At 37.0% G+C, this 25747-nt stretch overlaps 1 protein-coding gene across 1 annotated transcript in view; it reads left to right on the top strand.

Moving 5' to 3' along the window:
- Positions 1-4587: 4587 nt before the first annotated feature.
- LOC131951663 (contactin) overlaps positions 4588-25747 on the top strand; it is a 31809-nt gene continuing 10649 nt past the window's right edge. The window contains exons 1-17 of the mRNA XM_059314012.1: positions 4588-4677; positions 6139-6224; positions 8052-8218; positions 9934-10041; positions 11170-11368; positions 12550-12680; positions 12818-12913; positions 15087-15227; positions 15321-15413; positions 15571-15679; positions 17553-17681; positions 22557-22618; positions 23466-23620; positions 24113-24233; positions 24867-25010; positions 25202-25339; positions 25570-25730. Coding sequence (XP_059169995.1) covers positions 8161-8218; positions 9934-10041; positions 11170-11368; positions 12550-12680; positions 12818-12913; positions 15087-15227; positions 15321-15413; positions 15571-15679; positions 17553-17681; positions 22557-22618; positions 23466-23620; positions 24113-24233; positions 24867-25010; positions 25202-25339; positions 25570-25730 — 1845 coding nt within the window. The 5' untranslated portion in view covers positions 4588-4677; positions 6139-6224; positions 8052-8160. The remainder of the gene's footprint in view (positions 4678-6138; positions 6225-8051; positions 8219-9933; positions 10042-11169; positions 11369-12549; positions 12681-12817; positions 12914-15086; positions 15228-15320; positions 15414-15570; positions 15680-17552; positions 17682-22556; positions 22619-23465; positions 23621-24112; positions 24234-24866; positions 25011-25201; positions 25340-25569; positions 25731-25747) is intronic.

Here is a 25747-nt window from a genome sequence, read left to right as displayed (position 1 = left end):
GGCTGTGTGTCACATAGTTTACTGCTGACATGGGCTGTGTGTCATTTCCTGCTGACATGGGCTGTGTGTCACATAGTTTACTGCTGACATGGGCTGTGTGTCACATAGTTTACTGCTGACATGGGCTCTGTGTCATTTACTGCTGACATGGGCTGTGTGTCACATAGTTTACTGCTGACATGGGCTGTGTGTCACATAGTTTACTGCTGACATGGGCTGTGTGTCACATAGTTTACTGCTGACATGGGCTGTGTGTCACATAGTTTACTGCTGACATGGGCTGTGTGTCACATAGTTTAATGCTGACATGGGCTGTGTGTCACATAGTTTACTGCTGACATGGGCTGTGTGTCACATAGTTTACTACTGACATGGGCTGTGTGTCACATAGTTTAATGCTGACATGGGCTGTGTGTCACATAGTTTACTGCTGACATGGGCTGTGTGTCACATAGTTTAATGCTGACATGGGCTGTGTGTCATTTACTGCTGACATGGGCTGTGTGTCACATAGTTTACTGCTGACATGGGCTGTGTGTCACATAGTTTACTGCTGACATAGGCTGTGTTTCATTTACTGCTGACATGGGCTGTGTGTCACATAGTTTACTGCTGACATGGGCTGTGTGTCACATAGTTTACTGCTGACATGGGCTGTTTGTCACATAGTTTACTGCTGACATGGGCTGTGTGTCACATAGTTTACTGCTGACATGGGCTGTGTGTCACATAGTTTAATGCTGACATGGGCTGTGTGTCACATAGTTTACTGCTGACATGGGCTGTGTGTCACATAGTTTACTACTGACATGGGCTGTGTGTCACATAGTTTAATGCTGACATGGGCTGTGTGTCACATAGTTTACTGCTGACATGGGCTGTGTGTCACATAGTTTAATGCTGACATGGGCTGTGTGTCACATAGTTTACTGCTGACATGACGAAGTATGTTTTCCAAATACGTAAGATTTAATATCGTTGTCAACTTTTTTTTTTAAATGAAATGTTAAAAGTGAAAAAAAAAATTAATTACATCAACCTAGCAGTTGTCACTTGTAAGATAAAACCCAGTGAACAAAACAAATAAATCAAACAAATTAAAAAATCTTAAATTTTGTGTGACGTTCTATTTGGTCTGACAAGGTGAACAAAATCTAGGCTACTCGAGATATCCCGGCAACTTTGGGCTACAAATGCAGTTCAATGTAATCCATGGGATAAAAACTAAAGCGAGATACCAACAGCTCCCCAGGGGGAGGCGTGAATTTAAAATAACCCCAGTCATCCATTAGCTGAAGATGTTCACACACACACTTTAAATTCTATTGCCGTTTTCTTGTAATTGAAAAGATAAATCTAACAGTAGGCTACTTACACTACACCTTATTTTAGAAGTTCTAATGATAAACCAAGCATTTAAACAATACACACCACAAACCTAACTCGATCATAACTTAATCTAATCCGAAGTCCGAAAACCTCACGGATCGTACATAGATCACGTTACGTTTTTCACCTCACAGCCCACCCCCAACCTATTTTATACATTCTCAAAATCTGAGACCCACGCCCCTAAAATGTACGCTGAAATCTCCATGTTCGTTAGAGAGCAGATCACCTTTTGAATCTTTTTGATACAACATTGTATTAGTCCATAACAGCTCGTGTGGACGGTAGAGCACCCGAAACTTTTTATTTCTTATTTCTGATGCCGTTAAATGTCCATGAGTCCTCCCCCCCCCCCTCCCCCCATTATAGGTACCCCATTACCCCTTTAAATACCGCGAACAGAAACCTGCCCGTTTGACTTATTGCCCAACAACAACTGTGAGACACTTTCTGTGTTGATGCCCCGCTTCAAGAGACATCGTGTAACATGTTGGCTTGTCAACCTTGCTAAAAGCTAAAACAGATCTACATAATGTATTGAATCAAAATTGGGTCAGGTTTTCTGTAGCTGCATCATTCAAAATGTGTTTTGAAAAAAAAAATTAGAATGCGTTAGGTCTAATCGGCAACTACAGACCTTGTGGATCCAAGTCCTTTCAATGAACAGCGTTCTGCCTGAATAAAAACGGTTGTATCGAAGTATCAACAACGTTGGTTTGCCCGTTTTAACGTAGCGTATTCATGGTCTCAACGAATTGAAATAAGTGTCAGCAAGTGCGAAGCAAAAATGTCAAGTGCTTTTGTCTTGGTTACTTTTGTCGTTTAAAGAACAAAATATGTTATTCAATACATAGTCTGTTGTGATACATTAATAACAGTTTTATTGACTGTAAGTTCAAATAATATTACAGCTATGCCCCCCCCCCAGCTAAACACCGCGTTGAGCCCCGCGTTCAACCCCAGCGGTGTGGGACGTAGTACAGCTCTGAAAACACAAACTACAGGCAATCGGACCAGAGTACAGCTTCAAGTTAGCGACCGTTGAACCTGTGTTGACATCTGAATGTCACGGTGACAAGATGTTGGTGTTATATTGACATCTAAATGCCACAATGACAACACGTTGTGGCATCTGATGGTCTTAAGCTGACAGGAACGAAACAAAATAAAATAAAACAAATATTTTTAAAAAAAACTTTATAGCTTCAAGCTTTTAAGTTCACTGAAAATAATAAAATAAAACTAGTCTGCTTTCTTTCATGAAAAGCTTTGGTCGCTCATGAGAACTTTTACATATTTTAGTGACCAAAGCAGATTAGTTTTTAATCTTACTACCTCCCTTTAGTTTCAAATCGTTTCAAAACTTAATTATCTGCACAGGTCACCAGGCTTTTAGGTTGATCGTCTCTAGAGAGGTATCTCCACTTCTGTTATTGAATATAGTAATCTATCGAGTTATTAATTGTGTTACCTTCTTTTAGTTTCTAAACCGCTTAACTAATTTTTAATGACTGATTAAACGTCCCATTAAATTTAAAAATGTATTGTCATCGAAGTGGAACGTATCTGGACAGTTTGAACGAAATCGCCGCAGTAGAAGTGGGTCAAAATTAAGCTACAAGATTTGCCACAAACCCATAAACAGACGTTACTAAATTAAAGCTTGTAAAAAAGGGGACCTCACTGTTGGTGTAAGATCAGACGATAAAGTGCCACTATTCCTCTTTTTCAATGCGGGTAGGACGAGATGAATGTCTTGATAGAGCTGGTAGAGCCACTGCAGTAACTCAATATGTCTCAAAGATTTTTCCTTTAACCAGAAGATAGGGTTATAAATAGTTTTAGTTTATTAAAATCCTGACGTCTGTGCACAAGAGCCGTCAGAATGAACAGTAAAGACGTTTTAAAATGAGCCAATATTAGCCTTTTTCTGGTTATACTTTATGTGTGCATCAGTCTTTTTCGCTATTTTATAAGATGTGTAAAACAATGTGTTTTGTTGCTGGTCATCTAAACTATTCTTGGTCTTTGAAATACCCGGAAGAAAGAAGTTTCAGCCGCTCTACATAAAAACAAGAACGACAGTCTTTTGGTTTCTTTTCACCAATGGCTAATGGGAAAACCAAAATAATCCCGACCCCAGACAGGTTGGGGGGGGGGGGGGATTTGACAGCCTCATCCAGATAGGTGTGTGTGTGGGGGGGGGGGGGGGTCCTAGTCTCCGAAATAGGTGGGGGTGTTGGCATTCTCTCCTCATAACGTCCCTGGCGAGTAATTAGAATATAACGACGCCCTTTCTTTTGGGCCTCTACGACATTTGACCACACGGTAGAAATAACATAATGGACCATGATCAGTAACAGCGCCGTTTGCCCAACGTAACTTGTGTTTACGTCTCTTAATCTACTCACTGGGATGTTTACGTCTCTTAATCTACTCACTGGGATGTTTACGTCTCTTAATCTACTCACTGGGATGTTTACGTCTCTTAATCTACTCACTGGGATGTTTACATCTCTTAATCTACTCACTGGGATGTTTACGTCTCTTAATCTACTCACTGGGATGTTTACGTCTCTTAATCTACTCACTGGGATGTTTACGTCTCTTAATCTACTCACTGGGATGTTTACGGTCAGACTTGAAGCATGCTAACATTAAGATTTTTCATTTTAAAATGAGTTATTGGGAAATTTTTTTGATTCAATAATGTTTCATTTTTAGATGAAATAATGATGTTACACTTAGATAAAATGATTATTTTACATTTAGATGAAATGATGATGTTACAATTAGATGAAATGATAATTTTACATTTAGATGAAGAGATTATTTTACATTTAGATAAAATGATAATGTTACATTTAGATAAAATGATGATGTAACAATTAAATAAAATGAAGATATTGCCATTACATAAAATGATGTTGTCCTTAGAAAAAATGAAGATGTTGCCATTAGATAAAATGATGATGTTGCCATTAGATAAAATGATGTTGTCATTAGAAAAAATGAAGATGTTGCCATTAGATAAAATGATGATGTTGCCATTACATAAAATTATGTTGTCCTTAGAAAAAATGATGATGTTGTCATTAGAAAAAATGAAGATGTTGTCTTTAGAAAAAATGATGATGTTGCCATAAGATAAAATGAAGATGTTGCCATTACATAAAATGATGTAACATTACAGATTGTCCAGAGGATTGGGTCAGCAACGATGTGTTTTGTTACCAGTTTGCGAGCGACACACCGGCGACCTACGACCGTGCCAGGGACACTTGTAATGTAAGTCTCAACTGGCTCAACAGCTCATTCTTTATTTTAAATATTAGCCCACTTTTACATATCTGTATTTAATAGATGGAACGACTTTTATATATCTGCATTTGATAGATGTAGCAACTTTTATATATCTGCATTTGATAGATGTAGCAACTTTTATATATCTGCATTTGATAGATGTAGCAACTTTTATATATCTGCATTTAATAGGTGTAGCAACTTTTATATATCTGTATTTGATAAATGTACCAACTAGCATATATCTGTATTTAATAGATGTAGCAACTTTTATTTATCTGTATTTAATAGATGTAGCAACTTTTATTTATCTGTATTTAATAGATGTAGCAACTCTAGCCTTTCAACAGTGGAAGTCCAAGTCTAACGAGTCAACGGTTAATTGAGGGATTCGTGATAATGATATAGCCCAATTGTTTCACACCTAATATTGTTTTGTCCAATTGTTTCACACCTAATATTGTTGTGTCCAATTGTTTCACACCTAATATTGTTGTGTCCAATTGTTTCACACCTAATATTGTTTTGTCCAATTGTTTCACACCTAATATTGTTTTGTCCAATTGTTTCACACCTAATATTGTTGTGTCCAATTGTTTCACACCTAATATTGTTTTGTCCAATTGTTTCACACCTAATATTGTTGTGTCCAATTGTTTCACACCTAATATTGTTTTGTCCAATTGTTTCACACCTGATATTGTTGTGTCCAATTGTTTCACACCTAATATTGTAAGACACAAACGTTTAGTGTGTACCAATATTGTAAGACACAAACGTTTAGTGTGTACCAATATTGTAAGACACAAACGTTTAGTGTGTACCAATATTGTAAGACACAAACGTTTAGTGTGTACCAATATTGTAAGACACAAACGTTTAGTGTGTACCAATATTGTAAGACACAAACGTTTAGTGTGTACCAATATTGTAAGACACAAACGTTTAGTGTGTACCAATATTGTAAGACACAAACGTTTAGTGTGTACCAATATTGTAAGACACAAACGTTTAGTGTGTACCAATATTGTAAGACACAAACGTTTAGTGTGTACCAATATTGTAAGACACAAACGTTTAGTGTGTACCAATATTGTAAGACACAAACGTTTAGTGTGTACCAATATTGTAAGACACAAACGTTTAGTGTGTACCAATATTGTAAGACACAAACGTTTAGTGTGTACCAATATTGTAAGACACAAACGTTTAGTGTGTACCAATATTGTAAGACACAAACGTTTAGTGTGTACCAATATTGTAAGACACAAACGTTTAGTGTGTACCAATATTGTAAGACACAAACGTTTAGTGTGTACCAATATTTACCCTGTGTGTAGACCGTGTAAGAAGTGTTGTATTGCATGTATGTGTAATGAGCCGTGCTAACGGCTACGGTTGCTTACATCTGTACACACCCGGCTGATCACGGCTAACTGTTCACAGCTACATGGCGCCGGGGTGCTGAGTGTTGAAACGGCCGCAGAGAGTTCTTTCATCTCGGGCTGGCTACAGAAGAACGACCCGCAACAGTAAGACACGTTAAGACATGGATTAGCACCACGGGTGGTTGGGTTTGGGGGTGGTGGGAGGGGCGGGTGATAACAATCGTTTTATTGTGAAGGTTGGAATTAACTCGGTTGTCTGGGAGGGGGGGGGGGTGTACACTCTAGTCAGACATCTGTGCTAGGATGGAGGTAGGTATAGAAGAGGGGGGGGGGGGGGGGTTTACAATTCTCTAGGTCACACCAATTTTACTTATTCTGGTTCTTAATAAAAAGACTGCATCTAACTCTGATGTTATTATCCTTAAGAAATGTTTTACTGAAGCGAATAATAAAGCTGTATTAGTAAATTATAAATAAATAAAAATGGTAATAAAACTGCTAATGTTAGTAGACATTGAACACAATTACAGGTACAATGGACGGTTCGATGAAATATCCTGTGCATCTAATCCACTTCCATACCTCCCTCCTTACACCACGTCCTTTATCTGCCTTCATCGCGCGTTTTTTTTTTCGGATATTGTGGCATTTAGACAAGACGTGTTTTCACTGTCAAGCTAAGTTCAAAATTATCTTACTGCCTTATTGTCGGGTCTTAGCCACGCTGTTGTGTGCTGTGGAAGACCGGTAAACGAAAAAAAAGTCACAGGAAAAAAAAACACAGAAAAAAAGTCACAGTTTTTGCTAGGAAAAAAAGTCACAGAAAAAAAGTCACAGTGGAAAAATTTTATCGGAAAAAAAGTCACAGAAATAAAGTCACAGAAAAAAAGTCACAAAAATCCTTTTTAGAAATATTTTGATTTATTTGTTAGGAATTGTAAAATTTTGTATGTTTATTGTTGAGGGTTGTATTTTTGATAGCATAAATTATTTATAGACGTTAAAAGCATTATGGTTTATAACAATTGTAAGTAAAAAATACTCTAAGATAATTTACACAACAATCTCAACTTTTGCTACGTATTTAGTGAAATACGCGGTAGAAAAGTTTATAAAAGAAATTTAAGCAAATTTTGCCGTAGGCTATTCTCTGGTCGGCCTCACATCAGTAGGCATTGTCCGAACATATTTTGTGTTGTTGACGTTATGCGTCAATGACAGCCTTTGAACCTTGTCGGCTTTCTGTTTGATCCTAAGTTTAGTTATGTAATGAGCGTGATAAATGTGGGCAGTAAAGGTGGTTGAACTGAGCGTAACTATTGTTGCCATGAGTTGAGGACAGCAAGTCAGATGAACTTACCATTTCACGGTAATTTAATGTTGGTATTTTAAAAAAAAAACACGATGAAAACCGTGGACATTGGAGCATTCTATTAAATGCTACTAATCTTAAGTTTAAAATAATTACAATCTACATACTTCTTACTAAATATTTTTAGATGAATTATAAAAATTACTATGCGTATACAGCCTACACGCATTACATTAAATTTAAATAATCCTAAGTTAATTTGCACTCACTAAATATTTAATGCATAAAAGTATTACCAAATATCAAGCAAATATATATTTGTGACTTTTTTTTCCTGTGACTTTTTTTCCTGTGACTTTTTTTCCTGTGACTTTTTTTCTGTGTTTTTTTTTCCTGTGTTTTTTTTTCCTGTGACTTTTTTTCCTACAATCGGAAGACCTTGGGTCGAAATGTCCATCGTACTTGTCTTTAATTTGTGAGGATACTAACACTGCCCGTTTTATTTTAATTATATTATCCTCAATTCGTTATATCCTCAAAATATTATCCGAAATTTTTATCCTCTAAACATTATCCTAAATTTTTATCCTCTAAACATTATCCTAAATTCTTGTTTAGTGTTCCTAACCTCGTGTCTGAGCATTTGTTTATTTCACCAGACACCAATGGTACACCAGCGGTATTTTAGATACGTCCCAGCCAAAACAGAAATTTTTTGTCTGGGATTCAACAGGAAATGCTATAGACACAACTCTCTTGGACACTCTAATGGTGCAACGTCCGAACATGTCGCTTGACTCAGGGGTCATCATCTACACACAAGGAGGTTCGTTTGGTTTTAGGTCGGGTGTCCGTGGTTGGTCTGTGTGTCCGGTGACATTTTGTTGTCCGTGTGTCCGGTGACATTTTGTTGTACGTGTGTCCGGTGTCATTTTGTTGTACGTGTGTCCGGTGACATTTTGTTGTACGTGTGTCCGGTGTCATTTTGTTGTACGTGTGTCCGGTGTCATTTTGTTGTACGTGTGTCCGGTGTCATTTTGTTGTACGTGTGTCCGGTGTCATTTTGTTGTACGTGTGTCCGGTGTCATTTTGTTGTACGTGTGTCCGGTGTCATTTTGTTATCTGTGTGTCCGGTGACATTTTGTTGTCCGTGTGTCCGGTGTCATTTTGTTGTCTGTGTGTCCGGTGACATTTTGTTGTCCGTGTGTCCGGTGTCATTTTGTTGTACGTGTGTCCGGTGACATTTTGTTGTCCGTGTGTCCGGTGTCATTTTGTTGTCCGTGTGTCCGGTGTCATTTTGTTGTCCGTGTGTCCGGTGTCATTTTGTTGTCTGTGTGTCCGGTGACATTTTGTTGTCCGTGTGTCCGGTGTCATTTTGTTGTCCGTGTGTCCGGTGTCATTTTGTTGTCTGTGTGTCCGTTTATGGCTTGTATGTCATGTGTCTGTATGTGGTCTGTGTCCGTGTGTTTTGTGTACCGGGATAAGTTATCCTCAATCACTGGATCATGACATTGGGGCAAATGGGTATATTTAGCAGAAATCGTGTTTTGAATCACAGGTGATCCCTGTGTAAAACCATATAGAGAAGATAAAACTGAACAGGATAAGAAATAAAGCAACCCAGCGTTTATTGGATCTCTCGAACAAGGAGATTTTTAAGTCTTAAAATATTATGACGTTGTAACTACTTGTCTCTATAGACTACTGGGACATGTATAGACTAGACTATTGGGACATGTATAGACTACTGGCACATGTATAGACTGCTGGGACATGTATAGACTAGACTACTGGGACATGTATAGGGTACTGGGACATGTATAGACTACTGGGATATGTATAGAATACTGGGACATGTGTAGGCTACTGGCACATGTATAGACTACTGGGACATGTATAGATTACTGGGACATGTATAGACTACTGGGACATGTATAGACTACTTGGACATGTATAGACTATTAAGACATGTATAGACTACTAGGACATGTATAGACTATGGGACATGTAAAGACTATTGGGACATTTATAGACTATTGGGACATGTATAGACTACTGGGACATGTATAGGCTACTGGGATATGTATAGATTACTAGGACATGTATAGACTACTGGCACATGTATAGACTACTGGGAAATGTATAGACTACTGGGACATGCATAGACTACTGGGACATGTATAGACTAATAGGACATGCATAGACTACTGGGACATGTATAGACTACTGGGACATGTATAGACTAATAGGACATGCATAGACTACTGGGACATGTATAGACTACTGGGACATGTATAGACTACTGGGACATGTATAGACTACTGGGACATGTATAGACTACTGGGACATGTATAGACTACTGGGACATGTATAGACTAATAGGACATGCATAGACTACTGGGACATGTATAGACTACTGGGACATGTATAGACTACTGGGACATTTATAGACCACTAAACTATGTATAAACTACTAAATATGGGGATGAGTGGTTAAATGACACATGTCGTTTTTAAGAAAATGTTTTCTCCTATATACAGCGACTGGTCCAGGGTGGTTGTTTACAAACCGAACAATGGCCAGGGCTTACATCTGTAAAATTCCACGGGCGGAGGCTTACAGGATCGTTCTCTCTAACCGAGGCTTTGGTAAGTTACGTGTGTCCTACATGACTGTCCTCTCTAGTCGAGGCTTTGGTAAGTTCCGTGTGTCCTACATGACTGTCCTCTCTAGTCGAGGCTTTGGTAAGTTCCGTGTGTCCTACATGACTGTCCTCTCTAGTCGAGGCTTTGGTAAGTTACGTGTGTCCTACATGACTGTCCTCTCTAGTCGAGGCTTTGGTAAGTTACGTGTGTCCTACAGGACTGTCCTCTCTAGTCGAGGCTTTGGTAAGTTACGTGTTTCCTACAGGACTGTCCTCTCTAGTCGAGGCTTTGGTAAGTTACGTGTGTCCTAAAGGACTGTCCTCTCTAGTCGAGGCTTTGGTAAGTTACGTGTGTCCTACAGGACTGTCCTCTCTAGCCGAGGCTTTGGTAAGTTACGTGTTCAACAGGACCCCTCCCCTCTATCATCAAATGTGTATTTATGGGGGTGTGCGCGCTTTTAGAGTTGTTTGCTTCCAATGTTGACATTATTTCAGCAATGAAAGTGACTTTATAAAAGGCTATGGGGTAAGGGGACTTAATATAATATATGCGCATGGAAAGGCTTTATCATTGATACTAAGGTATGGTTTGAGCTGAATGTTAGCTCTGGGGTATGGTTTGAGCTGAATGTTAGCTCTGGGGTTGGGTTCGAGCTAAATGTTAGCTCTAGGTTTGGGTTTGGGGGATAGGCACTTGAAACTTCCGGGGGAGCATGTAAAATTTCTGGAGGGGGGCGGGCGGACACGATACTTTTCTATTTGGATAACATATTTTTTATTTCGTCCGATGGCTGAGGGTGGGGTGGGGGTGGACTTTTTTTGTGACCCCCACCCCCGGAGAGATGCCTGAAAGAAACCATGGTCGGGTGGTCGGGTTACATTAAGGCTAAGATTGGGTGATTGTTACTGGCTAGTTCATAGCCGTGTTTGGTTTGTCGTCGATGCTTAAGTTAGGTTAGATGTCAACTTAGATTTTCACCAAGTAGATCAAATATGTGGTCATCCGTTTATGACATCAACAATTTGTTTTTAATTATTTTAGCTCTCCCTCCCCACCAAAACTGTTGGGGGTGGGATGATAAGCAGAGTTTTTAGAAACTACTTAAATAGACGTGTGCACTGTTTCTTGTAGATTACGGGATCGAAGGCGCCGACATGAAAAATTTAGAAACTGGTCCATTTTTTATCGAGCAACCAAACAGTGTGGTGGTTGTCAGCCAGGTCGAGGATGTGGTTGTCGAATGTCTGGCCACTGGCAACCCGCTCCCTGTCTACAAGTGGTTTAGGGGAGCCAACCTTGACCAGGAGGTCACAGAAAACACGGACCCCAGGTAGGCAGGTGGCTTACACTTGAGGCCCTTCTCTCTTTTTCCTTCTCTCTATCTCTCACTTTATTCCACCCTCTCTCTCTCTCCCCTCTCTCTCTCCTTCTCTCTCTTTCCTTCTCTTCCTCTCTCTCTCTCTCTCTCTCTATATATATATATATATATATCCTTCTTTCTCCTTCTTTCCTTCTCTCTATCTTTCCTTCTCTCTTTCTCTCTTTCTCTGGATGCAGGCATATGAATGTTCGGTGTTAATTTCCCAAACACAAAATTAAAATAAACCGGGAGTGATCTCCCCTAAACTTTCTCGAATATTTTTATATAAAATAACAGGGGATGGGAACTCGGGCTATAGACATGATTTTTAATCCATTTTAAATACTTAAAGTTTTAAAAATAGAATAAAATCTCGTAGACAAAAGAATTGCACACCAAGTGAACGCTAAATAAAAAAGTGCATAATAGTGCGCAATATTATTAGTACTTTAAAAATTTACATTAGTTTTTTGAGAAATCGGAAGTAGCGTAAATTACTACTTCCGTTCAACGGAAATGACTCAAAATTTAACAGAAGGTAGAGAATTAGATCTTTTACTTACATGTGAAATTTCGTTTATCTATCTGAAATAGTACTCAAGTTATAGGCTTTTGAAAATTTCAAAGTAGGAAAAGTACCACTTCCGGTTATCGGAAATCGCTCAAAAGTTGATAAGGATCTACGATTTTGATAAAATACTTATATATGAAATTTCATCAACCTAGCTGTAACGGTACTCAAGTTATCGTGTTTACACACACACACACACACACACAGACAGACAGACACACAGACAGACACACAGACATACGGACAAGATTGCAAAATTATGTTTTTCCGTATCAGTGAGATGTAAATCTCGATTATTTTTTTTGCACGATTACAATACTTTCTCTATACTTCGTATATACGAGAAAGTAAAAATGACCTACAGAAACATGACGGCATGTTTGTGTTGTTACAGCCATAAAACTTGATTTCAAATTGGTGCCAGATAACACTGCAACGTCGGATTGTTTATACTTACGTTTGTTTGTAGTCAAGTTAATTAAATGATTGTAGTTACATAAAGTTGATTGTACATAAAGTTGATTGTTTGAGTACAGATACATAACGTTGATTGTACATAAAGTTGATTGTATGACTGCAGGTACACACTGACCAACGGGAAACTGACCATATCGTCACCCAGTGAAAGATTAGATGGCAACAACTATCGATGTACAGCTGAAAACAAATTCGGAAAAATTATCAGCAACACGATTGAGATCGCTTTCGGATGTGAGTTGTTGCTATCTACTAGATGTTTAACCTCGGTAATAATACAATTAACCAGATCAAAAATAAAATGGCGCCTAGCAATTAATTGAGATATATGGCATAGATTTTAAAATTTACTTCCAAAAATTGTTTCTCAGTTCTCGGCGAGTTCAATAACGTACAAGACGCTGGAACACGGGGGAAGGCTTTTGAAGGCGCCACAGTTGAGTGCAGCAAGATTCGATACAAGCCAGGTACATCACCTTAACTCTTACAAAAACATTGAGTACATACCAGGTACATCGCTCTAACTCTTACAAAAACATTGAGTACATGCCAGGTATATCGCTCTAACTCTTACAAAAACATAGAGTACATGCCAGGTACATCACTCTAACTCTTAAAAAAACATTGAGTACATACCAGGTACATCACTCTAACTCTTACAAAAACATTAAGTACATACCAGGTACATCGCTCTAACTCTTACAAAAACATTAAGTACATTCCAGGTACAACTCTTACAAAAACATTAAGTACATACCAGGTACGTCGCTCTAACTCTTACAAAAACATTGAGTACATTCCAGGTACAACTCTTACAAAAACATTGAGTACATACGAGGTACAACTCTTACAAAAACATTGAGTACATGCCAGGTACAACTCTTACAAAAACATTAAGTACATACCAGGTACAAACTTTTCAAAATCATTGAGTACATATCAGGCAAGGGCGTAGCGAGGGGGGGGGGGGTGCGGACCGCACCGGGTGACACCATTTAGGGGGGTGACACCAAGGCAAAAAATAGCAAAATAATTAAAGAAAAACTTGAGGGAGGCGGGGGGATGCAAATCGAAAGTTTGAAGGGGGGGGGGGTGCAAATCGAAAATTTGAAAGTAATACGAGAGCCCGTGTTTTATCTTTTAAAACTTGAACTTTAATATATTAGACTATAGGTTTAAGTTCTTGCTAGATTATAATGTTTTATTCGTGCCTCCAAGTTTTGCATTAGTGTCTAATTAAATATTGTGTCTGTAATTAAATATTGTGTCTGTAATTAAATATTGTGTCTGTAATTAAATATTGTGTCTGTAATTAATATTGTGTCTGTAATTAAATATTGTGTCTGTAATTAAATATTGTGTCTGTAATTAAATATTGTGTCTGTAATTAAATATTGTGTCTGTAATTAAATATTGTGTCTGTAATTAAATATTGAGTCAGTAATTAAATATTGTGTCTGTAATTAAATATTGTGTCTGTAATTAAATATTGTGTCTGTAATTAATATTGTGTCTGTAATTAAATATTGTGTCTGAAATTAAATATTGAGTCAGTAATTAAATATTGTGTCTATAATTAAATATTGTGTCTGTAATTAAATATTGTGTCTGTAATTAAATATTGGGTCTGTAATTAAATATTGGGTCTGTAATTAAATAGTGTCTAATTAAATATTGTGTCTGCAATTAATATTGTGTCTGTAATATTGTGTCTGTATTAAAATATTGTGTCTGTAATTAATATTGTGTCTGTAATTAAATATTGGGTCTGTCATTAAATATTGAGTCAGTAATTAAATATTGTGTCTGTAATTAAATATTGTGTCTGTAATTAAATATTGTGTCTGTAATTAAATATTGTGTCTGTAATTAAATATTGTGTCTGTAATTAAATATTGAGTCAGTAATTAAATATTGTGTCTGTAATTAAATATTGTGTCTGTAATTAAATATTGTGTCTGTAATTAATATTGTGTCTGTAATTAAATATTGTGTCTGAAATTAAATATTGAGTCAGTAATTAAATATTGAGTCTATAATTAAATATTGTGTCTGTAATTAAATATTGTGTCTGTAATTAAATATTGTGTCTGTAATTAAATATTGGGTCTGTAATTAAATAGTGTCTAATTAAATATTGTGTCTGCAATTAATATTGTGTCTGTAATATTGTGTCTGTATTAAAATATTGTGTCTGTAATTAATATTGTGTCTGTAATTAAATATTGGGTCTGTCATTAAATATTGAGTCAGTAATTAAATATTGTGTCTGTAATTAAATATTGTGTCTGTAATTAAATATTATGTCTGTAATTAAATATTGTGTCTGTAATTAAATATTGTGTCTGTAATTAAATATTGTGTCTGTAATTAAATATTGAGTCAGTAATTAAATATTGTGTCTGTAATTAAATATTGTGTCTGTAATTAAATATTGTGTCTGTAATTAAATATTGTGTCTGTAATTAAATATTGTGTCTGTAATTAAATATTGTGTCTGTAATTAAATATTGTGTCTGTAATTAAATATTGTGTCTGTAATTAAATATTGTGTCTGTAATTAAATACTGTGTCTGTAATTAAATATTGTGTCTGTAATTAAATATTGGGTCTTTAATTTGGTGTTTGTACTTTCTGAAGCTGTCAGCTACAACTGGTACAAGGGCCCTAGCCAGCAGTTCGTCAGGACGGAGTTTCAAACCTACATTTTTATATCCAGAAATGGAAAACTCTACTTCTCAGAGGTGACACGAAATGACGAGGCTGAATACACGTGTGTTGGTAAGAACCTCAGACTCCATTTCTATTTTGTGAGACATACTTCACATAAGATACGAATGTTAGAATTATAAACTAAAAAATTTCTGGTTTCAGTCAATTTGATTGGAGTCAATCAGTTCACTATCGGCAGCAACCGTTCACCATCCAGGAACAGCTTACCCATCCCTCTGCTTGTCCAGGACCAAAGTAAGCACAGAGCGATACGAGCAGTTTATCACAGGCGCATATATATATATATATATATATATATATATATATATATATATATATATATATATATATATATATATATATATATATATATATATAGCCTACTTATAACTTCCCTGTAAATTGTCTACAGCTGCCCAAGCTGACTGGGGACCTGTCATACAAAATGATTTTATTGGTGTCTTCCCGAACCCAGCACTGGCAGGACAAGACATCAGATTAGAATGTTTTGCTTATGGCTCGTAAGTCATTTTTCTTGTTGAAAAATTGCACGTGAACATTTTTGTTGTTGAAAAATTGCACGTGAGCATTTTTATTGTTGAAAAATTGCACGTGAGCAAGGTAAATATGTTTAAAAGCTACATTTTTAAAAATTGTTTTTGTATTTAGGTTTTATGTCGCTTTTTGTACCGTATAAGAATCTATATATAGCGCTACAAAATCCGAACTGAAAATATTTTTTCTCCAAAAATCATTTTTCTTTTTTATGCGTCATTTTACCTTGCCATTTTCGCTTATTTTAAGTATTAAAGGTTTCATGATGGGCTTGTGACGACTGGTACAGATTCACAAATAGTAATACTTATTTCTGACATTTACTTTCATTCATTAAAGATAGTTTACTTAGGCCTATACATAATTTTTTTAAAAAGTCTAATTTCAATATTTTTTTGAACCTGGAAATGTAAATGTGTAATTAAATGGTGATTCAATGTTCTGTGGAGAGAAAAAAATGTAAAAAATAAACCGGGAGTGAACTCCCCTAAACTTTCTCGAATATTCTTATATAAAACAACAGGGGATGGGAACTCGGGCTATAGACATGATTTTTAATCCATTTTGAATACTTAAAGTTTTAAAAATAGAATAAAATCTAGTAGACAAAAGAATTGCACACCAAGTTAACGCCAAATAAAAAAAAGTGCATAATAGTGCGCAATATTATTAGTACTTTAAAAATTTACATTAGTTTTTTGAGAAATCGGAAGTAGCGTAAATTACTACTTCCGGTCAACGGAAATTACTCAAAATTTAACAGTAGGTAGAGAATTAGATCTTTTACTTACATGTGAAATTTCATTTATCTATCTAAAATAGTACTCAAGTTATAGAGTCCTTGCAAACACGTGACCTAAATCACGTGATACCTGCGTCCGCCGCCACGGTGGTGTACACCGGACGTAAACACAATCAGCTGTTCACCAGCGCTGGACGCGTTCACTGTATGTAAAGAACCGCCCCCGCGGAAAAGGAAAAATACGTTAAAAAACTTGAAATTGAAGATCCTTATACTGTTATTGACAGTTTCGTGGCTAATATAAATATTTAGCCGAAATTTCTAAATAAATATTCTGTTAGTTATACTGTTTGCGTTTAGAGTTTAAGTAGGTATATTATAGGTTATCTAATCTGGTTAATGTAGATTATAGATTCTCTGTTAAGTACAAGATTTAGTAGCAATAGATCTAGTACAACCACACTACTGTAGCAAACGTGAGACCACTTAACTCCTACAAAACCCACACTACAACGGCTAATATAATTCATGGGTAATAACCACTGCTGTTCTTAGCGCTCAGGCAATCTGGGTAGCATGTTATACAATTTAAGACCCTTAGAATCCAGAAGGGAAGTGATCAGACACATTAATACTGATGTTCAACCCTCATGATGGCCAGCCCCACCTTTTTTAGCCCACAATAAAACCAAAGAGTAGTCAGTACCACTGCCCTCCCCTGAAAATTTCTCACCTCCGTGATACCCTCAGGGCCCATCAGGGAGAACAAAGGGGAAAGTCCCACTGCTCTCCCCTCAACATTTCTCACCTCGATGTTATGTTATGTCATTTATAGCACACATGGCTTATCAGGGAAAAGCATTAAGGCATTAAGATTTTGGAAAAATATCGATGTTTAAAAAAATTCAACTGCAATTTTGAGGAGGGGGGGGGGGCTGTAGGCTGAGGTGTGACGTCATTTTAGGGGGGTCTGGCTTTTTGTGACAATGTGTGACTTAGGGGAGGGGGGAGGTAAAAATCGTCAATAAAGCATGACGTCATTTATGGATGACCCCCTATGTTAAACACGTTTGAAGTTATTTTCCTGTTCTTCTTAGTTCGACATCGCCATTTACCTACAAATGGACAAGGGAAGACAACCCTATGCCTTCGCGAGCCCAGACTATGGATAGCAACAGAGTTCTCGTTATTTATCAAGCGCAACTAGAAGACAACGGCATTTACCGGTATGTAACCTTTATATGTTTTTAAACGTCTAAGCAAAAACTTGGTGCTACGATAGATAATTCGGGCTTTGTGTTATACCAGTGTCTAATAATGCCATAACAATGAGATCTTCTTAAAATTAGATATATGACTTGCAAATGACAATGTCAACGCTAACAGTAACCCAAGTCCAACCATAGCCTAAGGCCTAACAAAAATCTCTAACCACACACACACACACATATATATATATATATATATATATATATATATATATATATATATATATATATATATATATATATATATATAATATATATAGGCCTATATATAATTTATTTTTCTGAACAGTATTATATTATCAGCCATTGGTAATACCAATACTCCGATTGAACTAAAGCTCAGGATAGGCATATAGAGTAAGATCTCGTATGTCAGTAGCCTCTTATGTTGAGGTTACAAGTGTAGGCCTACTAGATTTTCTACATGTGACTAAGTCTACATTGTACTAGATTTACATATGTTAGTTTTTCTGATGTATTGGTTTATAGATTCTAAATGTAACTGTTGTAATGAACAAATGAGATAAATAGGTAGATAAATAGTATATCTTCTATCTATCTATTTTCTATCAGAATGTATTTTACTGATGTATCACACATTACATTCAAACACATTTACATACATTACCACCTATTACAATCCAACACCTTCACACACAATGTCACACATTCTCACACAATGTCAAACAACATTCCCCCACAATGTCACACAACATTCCCCCACAATGTAACACATTTCACACAACATTCCCACACAGTGTCACTCAACATTCCCACACAATGTCACACAACATTCCCCCACAATGTCACACATTCCCACACAATGTCACAACATTCCCCCACAATGTCACACATTCCCACACAATGTCACACATTTCCACACAATGTCACACAACATCACCCACAATGTCACACATTCCCACACAATGTCACACAACATTTCCACACAAAGTCACACATTTCCACACAATGTCACACATTCCCACATAATGTCACACAACATTCCCACATAATGTCACACAACATTCCCATACAATTTTACACATTCCCACACAATGTCACACAACATCCCCCCCCCCCCCCCCAACAATGTCAGAGATTACACATTCCACACAATGTCGCACATTCCCACACAATGTCACACATTCCCCCACAATGTCACACATTCCCAATTCCCCCACAATGTCACACATTCCCACACAATGTCACACAACATTCCCCCACAACGTCACACAATCCGACAAAATGTCACACATTCCCACACAATGTCACACAACATCCCCCTGACAATGTCGCACATTACACATTACACAATACACACAATGGCACACATTTCACACAATGTCACACAACATTCCCACACATGTCACACAACATTCCCCCACAATGTTACACAACATTCCCCGACAATGTCACACATTCCCACACAATGTCACACAGCATTCCCCCACAATGTCACACAACATTACCACACAATGTCACACAACATCCCCCCCCCCATAATGTCACACATTACACACAATTTCACACCTTTCACACAACATTCCCCCACACTATCACACATTCCCACACAATGTCACGCAACATTCCCACACAATGTCACACATCCACCCCACAATGTCACACATCACTCATTACACACAATTGCTCACATTCCCACACAATGTCACAAAACATTCCCACACAATGTCACACAACATTCCCCGACAATGTCACACATTCCCACACAATGTCACACAACATTTCCCGACAATGTCACACATTTCCACACAATGTCACACAACATTCCCCCACAATGTCACAAATTCCGACACAATGTCACACAACATCCCCCCCCCCACAATGTCAGACATTACACATTCCCACACAATGTCACACATTTCCACACAATGTCACACAACATCCCCCACAATGTCACACATTCCCACACAATGTCACACAACATTCCCCCACAATGTCACACATTCCCACACAATGTCACACAACATTCCCCCACATTCCCACACAATGTCACACATTTCCACACAATGTCACAAAACATCCCCCACAATGTCACACATTCCCACACAATATCACACAACATTCCCCCACAATGTCAGACATTACAAATTCCAACACAATTTCACACATTCCCACACAATGTCACACAACATCCCCCACAATGTCACACATTCCCACACAATGTCACACAACATTCCCACACAATTTCACACATTCCCACACAATATCACACAACATTCCCCCACAATGTCACACATTCCCACACAATGTCACACATTTCCACACAATGTCACACAACATCCCCCACAATGTCACACATTCCCACACAATGTCACACATTCCCACACAATGTCACACAACATCACCCCACAATGTCAGAGATTACACATTCCACTCAATGTCGCATATTCCCACACAATGTCACACAACATTCCCCCACAATGTCACACATTCCCCCACAATGTCACACAACATCCCCCTCACAATGTCACACATTCCCCCACAATGTCACACATTCCCACACAAAGTCACACATTTCCACACAATGTCACACAACATCCCCCACAATGTCACACATTCCCACACAATGTCACACATTCCCACATAATGTCACACAACATCCCCCCACAATGTCAGACATTACACATTCCCACACAATGTCACACATTTCCACACAATGTCACACAACATCCCCCACAATGTCACACATTCCCACACAATGTCACACAACATTCCCCCACAATGTCACACATTCCCACACAATGTCACACATTTCCACACAATGTCACACAACATCCCCCACAATGTCAGAGATTACACATTCCACACAATGTCGCACATTCCCACACAATGTCACACAACATTCCCCCACAATGTCACACATTCCCCCACAATGTCAGAGATTACACATTCCACACAATGTCGCACATTCCCACACAATGTCACACAACATTCCCCCACAATGTCACACATTCCCACACAATGTCACACAACATTCCCCCACAATGTCACACATTCCCCCACAACGTCACACATTCCGACAAAATGTCACACATTCCCACACAATTTCACACAACATCCCCCTCACAATGTCACACATTACACATTACACACAATGGCACACATTCCCCACAATGTCACACATTACACATTCCACACAATGTCACACAACATTCCCCCACAATGTAACACATTCCCCCACAATGTCACACATTCCCACACAATGTCACACATTCCCACACAATGTCACACATTACACATTCCACACAATGTCGCACATTTCCACATAATGTCACACAACATCCCCCCACAATGTCACACATTACACATTCCACACAATGTCGCACATTTCCACATAATGTCACACAACATTCTACACAATGTCACACAACATTCCCCCACAATGTCTCACAACATTCCCCCACAATGTCACACATTCCCCCACAATGTCACACATTCCCATACAATGTCACACAACATTCCCCCACAATATCACTCAACATTCCCACACAATGTCACACAACATCCACCCCACAATGTCACACATTACACATTTCACACAATTGCTCACATTCCCACACAGTGTCACACAATATTCCCCCACAGTGTCGCACAACATTCCCCCACAATATCACACATTTCACACAATGTCACACATCACTCATTACACACAATTGCTCACATTCCCACACAATCTCACAAAACATTCCCACACAATGTCACACAACATTCCCCGACAATGTCACACATTTCCACACAATGTCACACAACATCCCCCCACAATGTCAGAGATTACACATTCCACACAATGTCGCACATTCCCACACAATGTCACACAACATCACCCACAATGTCACACATTCCCACACAATGTCACACAACATTCCCCCACAATGTCACACATTTCCCCACAATGTCACACATTCCCACACAATGTCACACAACATCCCCCTGACAATGTCACACATTACATATTACACATTACACACAATGTCACACAACATTTCCCCACAATGTCACACAACATTCCCCCACAATGTCACACATTCCCGCACAATGTCACACATTCCCACACAATGTCACACAACATTCCCCCACAATGTCACTCAACATTCCCACACAATGTCACACAACATCCACCCCACAATGTCACACATTACACATTTCACACAATGGCACACATTCCCACACAATGTCATATTCCCCCACAGTGTCGCACAACATTCCCCCACAATATCACACATTTCACACAATGTCACACAACATTCCCCCACAATGTCACTCAACATTCCCACACAATGTCACACAACATCCACCCCACAATGTCACACATCACTCATTACACACAATTGCTCACATTCCCACACAATGTCACAAAACATTCCCACACAATGTCACACAACATTCCCCGACAATGTCACACATTCCCACACAATGTCACACAACATTCCCCCACAATGTCACACAACATTCCCCCACAATGTCACAAAACATTCCCACACAATGTCACACATTCCCACACAATGTCACTCAACATTCCCCCACAATGTCACACAACATCCCCCCATAATGTCACACATTACACACAATGGCACACCTTTCACACAACATTCCCCCACACTATCACACATTCCCACACAATGTCACTCAACATTCCCACACAATGTCACACAACATTCCCCCACAATGTCATATATTCCACATTCCACACAATATCACACATTTTACACTATTTCACACAACATTCCCCCACAATGTCACACAACATTCCCCCACAATGTCACACATTCCCACACAATGTCACTCAACATGTCGTGTTTCATTTTTTATCAGGTGCACAGTGAGTCGGGGCGCCTCTGCCAGTGATACAAAAACTCTGCAGCTTACATTAGGAGGTGAGTCTCCTTTTTTATTTAACCACAGAGACATAGTAAAGGACAGAGAAAGAAACTAATTTAAATAACAGAAAAATATAAAACCAGCACAATCTTACCATGAATGGAAAGTGAAAACAAATTTTAAATAATATGCCTAGATAAAATTTATTTAGAGAAAATTATTTTTAAGAAATATTTGTTTTAAGAGTATCACTTATTTAATTAGTTTGAGCTGAAACAAAATTTATTTCTGGTTGTGGTCATTAGAATTACACATAGATTCTAGTTGCATTAGAAATCAAAAGTAATCCAATAGTTCTTTAGGAAATGGAAAGAAGTAACAAAATTGTGAAACATACCACGCCACTAACATACTATAAATTTATAAAGATTAGGTAGATGACCTCTTTGTAATTATGATTTTAATCAAAGGGGTCAGGTCTATTTTCTCTGTCCACAAAGAAATCCCCATTTAATTTGGTCCCTGTTCAATTATGCCTAATTTAAGTGCACCAGTCACCAGGATTGTAAATGATTAAAAAAATTTTTAGATGTAGATCTAGGCCTATACTATAATAAGTTGTAAATAAACTTTTAAATGTTACACTATTTAATATAGATAAATAAAATATTTATAGCTTTATTTTAAAAATTAATTTAGCTTGGTACAAATATTAACTAATTTAGTCGTTTATAAAAAATATTTTGTAAATTAATATAGTCTAGTGATACTTTAAAAATCCAGCTTTACATATGTAAGGAAGGGAGAATAATAAAAATTGTAAACACGCAACAACTAGTGTATTTTTTTAAAGTTTGAATCTGTTTTAAATCTCATTCTTTAATAGTTTTTTCTTTGACTTAGCCCGGCCCTACTTTGTGAGTCCACTAATGAATCAGCATGCAGACATTGACTCGAGACTAACATGGATATGTAATGCCAGAGGTAACCCAGAACCTGTCTACTACTGGTACAAGAATGGAGAGAAAATTCAAACTGATCGTGAAAAAAGAATTCAAGTAATTTGACATTGAGAGTTTAGTTGTTATTGATGCAATACTTTTCAGGACACTTTTGCCTTTTAGAAGTAAACACAGCAGTGATTATTATAATTATATTACACAAGCAGGTCCATTTTTTAAATTATTACTGCTATAATTATTAATTAGTAGTAAGTAGTAAGTTTCCCTTTCAAACCTGACGGTCTAAGGGGAAAGTGAAGTAGCGTTCACTTGTTTCTGTGACCTATAATTCTGTGCTATAATTAGCTAATCACAAAAGTTTTAAATTGAAAAAATTGCCAATTTTTTTATATTTATCGCACCATTCACAATATTTCTATATTGCTTGTAACTGATCAGTTTTTTATCTACAAGAAGCGAGCCACAGGGGTATTATTTGTTTTGAAATAAATTGTTTCATTTAGTTTTAAGCTTTTAAGTTCCACAAAGAAAGTTTGCTCATACAAAGAAATGAAATAAGTGACCAGCACTGTTTAACTTTTGTACTAGGTTGTGAAGAATGTCTTAAGCATTGAGAAGCTGTCTCCAGATCTGCACAATGGCATGTACCAGTGTGGTGCTGAGAACAATTATGGCTCGTCAGCATCATCAGCTCAGCTGCGTGTTTTAGGTCTGTATCTTATCACAGTTACATTAGAATTAAATTACTATTAAATATACTAGTAAAAATATCATAAATACATGCTTCTTTATTTTACAAAATACATTCACAAGATAAATTTATATTTGAATGTAGGTATTGGCAAAGATGAGTGTATAAAAACTTTGCATATGTTGAATACCTTCAGGGCTTTGCTAGTATTTAAAATACAACACCCCTCTTACTGGTATTCAGCAATAATTGGGTTTTTTCTTTAAATGGCTGTCAAATTCTGTCCATGATTCCATTTGATTTTTAGAAATTTTATGTAATATCATGGATTTTATAAATAAGTCTGAATAACTTATTACGTCTTTTTGTTAGCAGTAGCCATCGATTCATGGACTTGTAATAATTAAAAAGTTATATTAAGATTTTTAAGTACTAAATGTTTTAAATAAGTGTATTTTTTGTCAGACTTCTATTGATTCTAATATCTTAATGCTTCATTAAATATGTATATGCATGTTTATATACATACATACATACAATTATATATATATATATATATATATATATATATATATATATATATATATATATATATATATATATATATATATATATATATATATATATATACATATCAATTGTCAATTTTAGCCTTTAAACCAAACCTGGACAAATATCCCCCTCCTGTTACTTTGATGGCTCCACAAAATGGAAACGTGACCATCAGATGTAATCCTGAGGGCTCACCATTTCCAACAATAACATGGACCAAGGATGGAGCCGCATTATCAAGTGGTAAAAGTGTTTTTATAGTTATGGATATTTCATTTTTCAAATCTGACCAAGTGTAATACTAACTGAAATTAAAAATATCCAGCGTTTTTGGCAATAGAAAATAGAGCAATATCTTTGTGTAAAAACATTTCAGTTTTAAAATTAAGTCTATAAAAATTCTAATCTAGTTAACAAGTAACATTTTAAACCAGATGGAGCTAAATACACAATTTATGCCAATGGGAACATTTACATCACATCACTAAGTCCTTCAGATCATGGAGTCTACGTGTGTAAAGCTGTAAATATTTTTGGCGAGGCCCAGGCAAGCACAGCATTAACAATAACAGGTGAGAGGAATTCTTTGAAATGATAACCTTTAGAAATCTTGTAAATAACCAAGATCTTTAAAAATTAATTCAAGTTGAAAGGTTATAATTAATTTTAATATGATTAAAATTGTGCAAACATGGTTAGTTAAAAGTAGCAGGGAAGTTTAAAAATGTATGTGTAAAGTATTTAAAAATTATTTTATTTGTATATTTCATATATTATTCATTATGGTTTTTTCTCCCTCCAGGTGGTGCTGCTATCACTCTAGCTCCATCAGACCAGACGGTGATAGTAAATAATACAGTGTTCCTACCCTGTGAAGCTTCTTACCCCAAGGGTGTTGATCTGGTCTATGAGTGGACGTTCAATGGGTTCCCTTTGTTTCTGGAAGAAGTTTACTACAGACAGGTGAACAGCTCTTTGGG

The sequence above is a fragment of the Physella acuta genome, unplaced genomic scaffold (genome assembly GCF_028476545.2).
Source record: "Physella acuta isolate Inbredline_101_S28 unplaced genomic scaffold, ASM2847654v3 ptg000820l, whole genome shotgun sequence".
Classification (NCBI taxonomy): domain Eukaryota; kingdom Metazoa; phylum Mollusca; class Gastropoda; family Physidae; genus Physella; species Physella acuta.
The sequence above is the reverse complement of the archived record's forward strand: the minus strand, read 5'-3'. Positions and strand labels throughout refer to the sequence as shown.